Source organism: Gossypium arboreum, chromosome 6 (assembly GCF_025698485.1).
Source record: "Gossypium arboreum isolate Shixiya-1 chromosome 6, ASM2569848v2, whole genome shotgun sequence".
In the NCBI taxonomy this organism is placed as follows: domain Eukaryota; kingdom Viridiplantae; phylum Streptophyta; class Magnoliopsida; order Malvales; family Malvaceae; genus Gossypium; species Gossypium arboreum.
This window is the reverse complement of record NC_069075.1, coordinates 137911457-137921888: the sequence shown is the minus strand read 5'-3', so window position 1 is coordinate 137921888 and position 10432 is coordinate 137911457. Positions and strand designations below refer to the sequence as shown.

At 32.1% G+C, this 10432-nt stretch overlaps 1 protein-coding gene across 6 annotated transcripts; it reads right to left on the bottom strand.

Moving 5' to 3' along the window:
* Nucleotides 1-1950: 1950 nt before the first annotated feature.
* Nucleotides 1951-6997, bottom strand: LOC108485449 (sulfate transporter 1.3). Of its 6 annotated transcripts, XM_017789286.2 has the most exons (15): nucleotides 6949-6997; nucleotides 6705-6819; nucleotides 5148-5489; nucleotides 5000-5048; nucleotides 4700-4907; nucleotides 4444-4618; nucleotides 4267-4332; nucleotides 4066-4179; nucleotides 3872-3988; nucleotides 3629-3755; nucleotides 3231-3517; nucleotides 2935-3125; nucleotides 2770-2855; nucleotides 2604-2680; nucleotides 1951-2503 (listed from the first exon to the last, which is right to left on the bottom strand). In XM_017789286.2, the coding sequence occupies exons 3-15, from the start codon at nucleotides 5478-5480 to the stop codon at nucleotides 2360-2362; spliced, it is 1974 nt and encodes a 657-aa protein (XP_017644775.1). In that variant the 5' UTR covers nucleotides 5481-5489; nucleotides 6705-6819; nucleotides 6949-6997; the 3' UTR covers nucleotides 1951-2359. The 6 variants fall into 6 exon arrangements, with proteins under 6 accessions (XP_017644775.1, XP_052886019.1, XP_052886020.1 ...); XM_053030059.1 differs by lacking the exons at nucleotides 6705-6819; nucleotides 6949-6997 and adding an exon at nucleotides 6536-6617; XM_053030060.1 differs by lacking the exons at nucleotides 6705-6819; nucleotides 6949-6997 and adding an exon at nucleotides 6126-6458.
* Nucleotides 6998-10432: the final 3435 nt, after the last annotated feature.

The window sequence follows — 10432 nt, the reverse complement described above, 5'->3', positions numbered from 1 at the left end:
TCCTCCACCGTCACACCACTCAGGAGCTTACTCTCTTCCGGCTTGGTTCTTTGCATCCATTAGCATACTAGCGGTTTCAATATCTTCTATGGTATTGTGATTCCAATTCCAAGAGATAATCTTTGGCCTTGATATGAGTTTTTTTTTATCTTCATTCAGCCAAAATATGTGTAATAAAACACATTTCCTCAGTGATAATTATATCAATTATTACATCCTCTTTTCCTCTCGAGCATCCGGCTATTAATTTTTTTTTATGTGCAGGTGATATTTTTAACAGATTACTTTATAGCTAAATGAGAAGGGATTATATAAAACTATAATTTTATGTTCTCCCTATCTTTTTTTAATAGTAGAATGACAAATTAAATTTTTTCTCTTAATTTTTAGCCTTTTTTCTCCTAAAAAATTCAGATTCAACTAAAAATGCTGAAAATCAGGAGGAAAAATTTGATTTGTCATTTTCCTATTTGAAAGAGATAGGAATGATGTAAAATTATAGTTTCATATAATCTTTTCTCATAGCTAAATACTTAATATCGAGATAAAAAACATGTGAATTAATAATTTAAGTTTTAATATAAAACAATTCAATTATACGCATGTGACTCAAAAAAAAAAAGAAGAAAAAGAAAAAAGTTCATCCTTCGTGGTAGAAGTAAGAACGAAAAGTCTACTTTACACACCTTCAAGATATGACTATATGCCCACTAACATAAAAATGTATTTATATGTTAATTTTTGTTAATCAACACACCTAACAAAATTTGATACGAAATAATCAACTACCTCTAAGTTGTGAATTCACTTATACATGAGCATGTATTCATTAGTCCTTTTAGTGTACCTCATTACTTTCTTTATAGCTCTTCAAGGTCTAAACATGAATTATTATGATATCTTCCAAACATTTGAAACAGAAAATACAATGTCAAATCTAGTACAAACATGAGCATACAATAGGCTTTCAACAACACGAGGATATGAAAGTTTTGCATTTATTCCATTTGAAGCTTATTTTTTTAGAACTAGTTCAATTTGGACCTATCACCCTTGACAATGGGTGCTACACTAAGCAAGGAATCTTTCATTTAAAACCATTCTAAAATCTTTTTGATTATAGGTTTTTTTAAGATAGACTCAAAGCATTTTGTTATATATTTTAATGGCATAAGATGTTTTATACATATCTCTCGTATCAAAAGTTTTTAAAAGAAATTATTTCACAAATCACTGGTAGCAAGTAGAATATCATCCACATATAAAATAAAAAATAAATTTTACTCTTGTTAATTTGATGACATATGAGTTGGTGAATAATATTTTCACAAAACCAAAGGTAAGAAATGATATCATGAAATTTTAAATATCATTCGCAAAAGACTTGTTTCAATTCATATATGAAGATTTTAAGATTACATACAAATTGCTCATAATTATTTATAATGAAATATAAATTTAATTAAAATCAAAATAGAGATTTTAATCTCTAACCATTGATATTTAGTTTATCTTTAATATATCAGTATTTCTATACTCTTTACAATCATAGATATATTTTACAAGCTATTGAGTATAGGAATCTTTTACACAAAGGGACAATTTTTTATTTTATAAAAGCTATCGACATTAATGCAACCCTCAATTCTTTCTATTCAAATAAACTACTAATGGAATTATAATGTATTTTACTCTGATAGCGTCCATGCCAAGGTTTACCCATTTTCACTATTGGAGAGCTTGGGTCATAAATAGTATTTTTAAAAAAATTAAAATCGTAAAAGGTTTTACATTTTTAAATTTATATTTCAATTTTTGTAATAAATATAGCAAAAGATGGAGGTTAAAGTCATGAATTTGGAAGGACCACTGCTGCCTTAACTGCAAGACTACAAATCTGTTCACTGCAATTAAAAAAAGGAAAGAGAAATACCATGGCGTGCCAGAATCTTTCTTTATACAAAAATCTGAACGTGCATTGGATTCTTAATGGATGTAGCACCCATTTGCGTCTATGTTCACCATTATTGTATGTAGTTGCTCAACTCGTAGAAAACAAAAAGTTCTTGCTTACATCACTAGATGTCAATTAGTAAACAATGATTGCTGTTTTGAGGAAAAGTGATTCCCTATGGTTAAAAACTAACGAAAAACCAAAAAGCTAAAAAAAAAAAATTAGAAGGAAGGATCCTATAGACAATAAACTTATCCACACCACATTATACACTTTTTACTATTTTTCCTTTTGGAGTATGATGTCAGCCATTCCCCCTTAAAAACACCCCTAAATTCACCCATTCATTATCAGCCTTCATTACAGACCCCCTCCCTCTCTTCCCATACTGGAAATCTACACTGTTCAGACATTTTCCACCAGTTTTGGAGAACATGATGACACTGCATCTGAGACCGTCAAGAAGATCTTGTCGTCTCCGATTAAATTTGCAAATTTCGATGCCTCGAGCTTGTCCATCACCACGGGTCCAGGATTTGCTAGTATAAGCTATTATGCAACAGTGCAGGAATATCTCAGGTAAACTGGAAAAAGCCTATTACAGTTTATTGTTTCAAGGAAGTTTTTATAAATTATTTGGGCCCCTTACCTGAATATTCTTTTTCTCAAGACTACTGTGTAATTCTTCCAAGGCATGGATGCCACTGGTATCAATGTCGGTAACAGCTGCACAACATACACCTTAGACATTAGGAAATGTGAGCTTAAATTGCAAATGAAAACAATGGTAAAACAACCAGTTTGAGAAGTCTTACGCGACATCTCAACTATCAAAAAATGGATTGTTGGTTGACATCCAGCTTTTACTTTCTCTTCTTCATCCATCAACCATCTCAGTATCCTGCAAGGATGTTAATGACTTTGAGTATCTTCAAATCTTGTTCTTAGGAGATTAGGAGTTCCTTAGAAGGGTGTTATACCTCTCCTTGACATAATTAGAGTTGGAAAAGTAAATAGCAGAATCAACTCTCACAATCAGAACCCCTGGAACTTTAGTTGCTTCTGGATATTGTAGTATATTTCGGTACACATTAGTCCTTGGTACCTTCCCTAGAATCGCCGTTCGAGGTCTAGTAACTTGTAAGAGGATTTTAGCAAAGGATATTATGACCTGCCATGAAGTTTTCAGTGAGAAAACAGATTTTAATCAAACATAAATAGGGTATAGTTCATCTTCAGGAAATTTAGATATAGTTGGCATATTCTTAGTTCTTACAGCAATTAGAAGGCCAATCTCGACTGATACAAATACTACTCCAAGAAAGGCTCCCAAGCATGCAACAAAATCGAATTTATCAATCTTCCATACCAAAATTGCTGCCTTAACATCGATAAGTCCAACCACAGCAGATATAATGATGGCAGCGAGAATAGCATTTGGGGTGTATTTGAACAAAGGTGTTAAGAATTCTAAAGTCAGAAATACAACACAGGACATGATGATATTAGAAACAGCAGTTTCGCAGCCAGACATGAAATTTACTGCTGATCGAGAAAATGACCCTGCAGATGATGAAGGAAATAACATTATTAGTAATAAACCGATAAAATTAAGTGATTTTCTGTGTGCATGTCTATACTTTCAATATATCATATTCATATCTTATTTCTTACCTGTGGCTACATAGCAGGAAGTCAATGAACCGACTACATTCATTGCTCCTAATGCCACCATTTCTTTGTTTCCATCTAGTTGATAGTCTTTCATCGAAGCAAAAGTTCGCCCAATGGCCACAGCTTCCTGTTAAATTAACCCAACAAAGAAGAAAAGATGAAAACATGAAAAAGGTCCATTTAGAGGCAGTTAATTAATTTCCTTTGTGGGTGAAGATGGATAGTAAAGAAAAGATAGCGTACCGTCAATGCTATCATACCCGCCACAACACCAATCTTTAAACCTTTAAGAAGATAGTCACCAGTGAAATAAATTTGATTTACTGATGAGGGATTGATTCCTTTCTCAATGTTTTTCACCTGCATATATGAGAAAACATTCAACTAAGAGATTGCAGTATTGGACTTAAAGATTATTATAGGTTAAAGATGCTTACAATCTGGACTCCTTTCTTTTCTGCATGTGTTATATAAACGAAAAAGGTGGAGAGAATAACTGATATCAAAGGAGCTATTGCAGGCACCCAGAAGAACTTCTTGCTCTTTTTCCCCTATTTTTCAAAGCATGTAAAAGTTAGGAAATGCTCACAGGCCCGATAAATAGTTTGTAAATTGGAATAGTACTTAGAGGCTCTTACAATGTACTTGGTTAACAGCAGGAAGGATAAAAAGCTAACTCCAATGAGTATAGTCTGCCAGTTCCACTGCAGAAGTAGAACCATATAGATTTAGTAACTGGGAAGTAGCGAATGATTAAATTGATATAAGTTCGGAAAGCTTTGTATTTTAGCTTGGGAAGATGGAAGGCTGCTTACTCCATGATGGACACTGCCCCATACAGAGCGCATTACAGAAATAATATCTGTTTTCTTTGTAAATTTTTCTATACCAAGAAGACCTTTAAGCTGTTGGAGGGCGATTGTAATCGCAGCTCCAGCCATAAAACCGATGATGGCAGCATGTGACAAGAAGTCAATCAAGAATCCCAACCTAATTTTTTTTTTTCAAAACATAGATTAGTGAATGCTAGAAGCAAATACTATTAATTCAGAGAGTAAAATATAGAATTACCTGAGAAAACCAAGAGTTACTTGAGTGATCCCAGCAAAAAAGGTAGCTGTAAATGCAAGCCGCAGATACTCGGCTTCATTTTGATTAGGGTCAATCTCATTTGAAAGCATTGACCCTAGTAAAAGAGATACCACAGCAACTGGTCCAATCGCGATGTCCCTTGAACTTCCCATGAAGGCATAAATCAATGGTGGAACAAAGCTGGAGTCTGTAATTGTTAAAACAATAATAAAAACCTCAAGACAACTCCAACAAAAAGACTAACAATGGAAGGTGATGATAAATAACATGAAAACTTACAAAGTCCATACTGTGGAGCCAAGTTTGCTAGCCTTGCATAACCAATGTCCTATTTTCCAAGAAAATACATATGAAAATTATTGGAGGTTCATTAACAATTAACAGTTAATGGCCTCTATGTATGTTTTAGGAGTATAGCAAAATCTACCTGAGGAATGCATAGACTCGCGATTGTGAGTCCAGCAATGAGATCACCTCTAAATTTTCTCCAGTTGTAACTCCTTCCCCATTCGAAAATCGGGAAGATGGCCTCGATGCCGAGGACAAGCTTTCGAGACCTTGGTTGGTCCTTGAAGGGACGCAAAGGATCATCGGCAAATAATGTTTCTTTCACCCTGGCAGTGAATTCCCTCAAGAGGTTTTGCTTAGGGGGAATCCCTACCTTGTGAAGATACTGCGAGTGTTGGTGTGAGGCCGACAGGCTTCTAACATCCATCTCTTTGGTTTCAGCTTCAATGCTTGAAGCAGAGTTGGGTTCCATGTCACTAATCTGTACAACATGAAAATTAAGTCTTATCAGAAAAAGTGCACTGCTGAATGTTGCAGGGAATTAATAGCAAAATGCAAGAATCCATGCAAACCATGAAAAACACCACACTGATGTATACTTATTTAGTTTCTTAGCCCTAAAATAGACAAACAGAGCATTGATATTAAAGAACAGAACATCAAAATGTCAAGCCATCCAAAGAAATTGAATATAGTTCATGGCATTAGAACACAATGAAGATGCTTAAACTAACCAAAGAAAGTGGAGTAATGGTTTAGAGATTGCAAAATCCTATTGAACTTGGATAAATCCTTGATATGATCTTGCTTATATAAGTGTTAATAGGATTCCAGGTCAAACTTTACAAGCTAAAAGAGAGAATTAAGCATCAACAATGCATGAATCTAGTGTAAAATTTTAATAAAAGCAAAAAAGAGTCTCCTGGTAATAGAATTTACAGAAATACTATCACCAAAAGTAAATAAACATTCATCTTCACTTACTAAATTATCATATGAATAGCATCAATTTCAATATCCGGATCCTTTTTACATGTTATATAAACAGCAAACAAGAAGTGGTACCAAAATAAACATATAGATCATTCAATATCTAGTCATTGATGCAAGCAATTACTTGTAAAAATGTGGTGCTTAGAATAAAATATGCAGTTTGGGAAGCACAAACCAGAAATTTTAAGTCTTTAGCCACCTCTTTCTCTGTGCCTTTTTATGTATATTTCCTTGTTATTAATTATCATGAAAAGCTCATTTGCAAAAAATACAAGCACAAAGAACAACTGATTTGATGCGGCTTCTGTTAATGTTATATGGGAAAAGATGGAAAAAGTTGCAGTCAATCACAAGCAGCCATACATTAAGAAGAGACTTTTCAGTTTTATTTGTATAAAAGTCTTAGTTGATGTATTGTTAAGGGTCCCATTTTGAAAATCCCTCCTAGGGGACCCAAGGACACGAATAATTAATTGAAATCTCTTGGCTTGTAGTGCAAAAATGGAAACAAAAACAAACTAGAAAATCTCTCACCAATTTCATGAAATTATAATCACAATTTACAATACCATGACTACAAATTTCTGCTTTATAAACCCAGAAAAGAACCCAGATGGTTCATATAATTAACAACAAGCATATGAAAGTTCCAAACTAATAGAATCAGAATAAAGGATAAGATAGCAAAGTCTGTGTGTCTCACCTCCTCTCATACAGAAGCCATTGATAGTGGAAGACCCCACCTTGCCCCACCCCAGTTCCAAAGGCCAAGGCTAAAGCTAAAGCTTACTTCAAATGGAATTTGTATATAAACCTCCCTAAAAAGTAATGTATAAAGAAAGGACAATAAATAGTAACATACAGAGAAGGGCAATAAAAAAAGAGAGGAATTTCTATTTCATGCAAATGCCAAAAAGGGACCGTTTAAAATCACTTCAAAAGCTCACCTTTTTGCTTTCCACACTTGATGGTCCTCATATTTCGCCTTGTCACTTTTAAATATATATATATTGATTTTAAACAAATAAACCCATTGGCAGGAGAAACCTTAGATCACCGGGAGAGAACCCAAATGTGGTCCAGGTTCATTGAACCCGCATTACTTTCTTTTTACTTTCTTGCCATTTTCTCGGATTTTTCATTTATTTCTTGTTTTTTTCCATAAAAATAGGAATATAGAATAATAAGTTGAAATAAAAAATAATAACTTTTCGTAAGAGATAAAAATAAGATCTTTTGGGCTTTCTGTTATCTAATTTTACCTAAATTATGTGTGGATTCTAATAATATTTGGCATATGCTTACAACACATAATATTTTATCCAGAAATATAAATTTATAATATTTTTACATAGCAAATGTTACTCTTCTTTCTCACTTTGGGTCTCCATTTCTCAGACTGTATACCAACAAAATGGCAGAATTGCTTTCTATCTGTATCTCCAACCTTGATATACAGTATTTGAAGCAAGGGCCAAAAGCATAAATTATAATTTTCTAAGGAGGATTAAAATAACAATATAATCATTTCAACCAAGGAGGCAAAAGCCCCTCCCCCTCCCCCTCCCCCTCCCCCTGCCTTAAACTTAGTACTTCACAATTGGGTCTCAATTCAATATAATTTATAATTTTCATTTTCCATAATGTAAGAAAAATGAATAGGTTGAGTCCAAATTTGCAGGCAACCGAACGTGAGGGATTAAAACACGTAAATATAAAAAAACTTCGGTTGAATGACGGAATGAATGAGGGAAAGGGCAAAGGAAAAGTCAGAGATGAAAGCATGGCCATTACTTTAACAACTTCATTTTCAGTCCCTAGTCTAACATACACTACAAAACAAGACAAAAAAACGACTTTTTGAAGTCTCCCCTCACAGCCTATGCCAAACCCAATACTAGTTTGAATATGGACGTCTTTAAGGGTGGGTTCCCCTCACACATTGGAAGTGGGTTTATTGCGCATCTACTACCTTTATTAGTTCCTCTTGGCCGTAGTTTTACTCTCTTTATCCATGTATCAATTTTTTAAAAAAATATTCGATTTCAACATGCACTTTCAAGTCGTTTTAAGATATGTTCTCAATTCATTTATAAAATATTTTATTTATTTTAAATGTATTAATTGAAAATTGTTTAAATGATTATTTAACAAGATATAATTTTAATTTAATTTTTTCAATGTAATTTAAAATTAAAATTTATTAACATATAAGAGAATTTTGAAAGCCTTGGACAGAATTACACAAATCTCACATCTTTTATATACATTTATTAAAATACATATTAGAGGCGAAATAAAAAAAGGATAAGTAAGCATGTACGAGGTTTGAGTTTGAAAGCTTAGTTCAGTATAAATATCAGTGATACTAGGCAAAATTATTTTAGTGTTAGAATCAAATATTTGTTTTCTATTTTTTGACATACATTGTACCTATAAATACTACGTATCATAGCATTCAAAGTCACTCAATCAATTTTCACTTAACCTTCTCTTCCAAACTTGCTTTGTTATTTCAAAATTCTCTTCTTTATTTATTGTTTTCCTATTGAATAAATAATAATGTTTGTTAAATCAAATATCCTTAAGGATAGGGATATTCACACCTCAAGCTGCCATTCTAATTTCCTAAGTCTCTTTTTTCTAACATTTAATCCCTAAATTTGTAAACTTTTTAAATTTGCCTCTTAATTTTTTTTTCCATATTAGTTCCCGAATTTGAATTCTTTTGTAATTTGCTCTATGAACTTAGATTCCATTAAGGTTTGATTATGTAGCACTCTAAGATTGTGCCATTTTATCACTTGAAAATTTAAAAAAAAAGTATATAAAATTTAAAAATAAAAAATATTTTAGAACATTTTTGAATGATAATGTGACAATTTTAAAGTGTCATGTCATGATACCTTAACGAAATCTAAGTTCATAGACCAAATTAAAAAAAAATTGTCAAGTTTTGTCACTAATGTGGATAATAAAAGTTCTGAGACCAAGGTAGAAATATTTGCCAACTTCAAAGACTAATTATTGTTTTATCTCAAAACAAAAAAAAAAAAAAAAGAAAATGAGACAATGAGGGTAAGAAATTGGTGAAAATGGAAAAGAAATGGAAATAATTTATCAATCCTTGAAAAATGGGGTTGATGGTTGAACCGATTGGACCATCGGTTTTTGGTTCAATCGATTCAACCATTATAAAATTAAAAATTTATAATTTTTTTTAAAAAAATTAACAGAAAAATCATTCAAAATAAATACACATAAATTATAGAGCCCAAATTTTGCTCGGGCCCAACAAGCAGAGCCCAAAACACCAAATAAATTAACAGTCTAATTAACACCCCACTAAACCAACCACTACCTCCATCACCCCATTTGACTACAAAAAGAAAGAGGCAATCGGTTAGCAAACAAGTTGTAAAATTTGGCTATAAAAGCCATTCAAAACCATTGTAATCGGGTTTCGTTTTTTATTTTGAAGAAAAAAAGAGAGAGATTTGAATACAAGAAAAAGAGAGACTCTCAATACAAGAAATACACGAGATTAATCAAAAATCAAAGCAAAAGAGATGTTTTTTTCGTCTATTCTCGTTTTAAGTTCCTTGTTTATTTTATTTTATCTTTCAATTTTATTTTGTTTCTTTTTACATACTAAAGTAAAAATAAGGGGAAGAAGTTTACCCATTTTGGAATTGCCGAAAATGGGTTTTTTTTAGGTCCAACCACCGTGTACGGTGGTGCCAACACCGGCTCGTGGAGGTCCGGTGGCCGGAGCAAGGCCAGACCGATGGCCGGATTTAAATAGGAGGGGAAGAGTGTTATTTATTTTATCTTTCAATTTTATTTTGTTTCTTTAATACTAAAGTAAAAATAAGGGGAAGAAGTTTACCCATTTTGGAATTGCCGAAAAAGGGTTTTTTTTGAGGTCCAACCACCGTGTAGGTGGTGCCAACACTGGCTCGTGGAGGTCCGGTGGCCGGAGCAAGGCCGGACCGATGGCCGGATTTAAATAGGAGGGGAAGAGTGTTATTTTTAATAATAATAAAATAATTAATTTACTATTATTCTATATACTATTACTGTTTTCTTTATTATTATTATTATTAGTAGTAGCAACATAATAGTGTTTTTATTTTTATTTTTACCTTTTATTACAATTATTATTAACCTACTATTATTATTTTTATCAATATAGTATTATTTTCTTTTTTTATATTATTATTGTTATTAGCACGTATATTATTATTAATGTTTCATTGTTATTTTCCATTTTATTATTACTTTTATTACTATTGTTTCTATTATTATTATTTTCATTACTTCCATTATTATTATCATTATTTTCTATTATCATTAATATATCGTTTGTTTATTATTATTATTTTAATATTATTATCATCATTATATTTACTTTTTTAATATTATTACCAT

Coding starts and splice junctions, on each gene's coding strand:
- LOC108485449 (XM_053030059.1), bottom strand. Junction 4,908..4,999: donor GGCTCCACAGTATGGACTTT/GTAAGTTTTCAT, acceptor TAACAATTACAG/ACTCCAGCTTTGTTCCACCA. Junction 3,756..3,871: donor CGGGTATGATAGCATTGACG/GTACGCTATCTT, acceptor TTAATTTAACAG/GAAGCTGTGGCCATTGGGCG.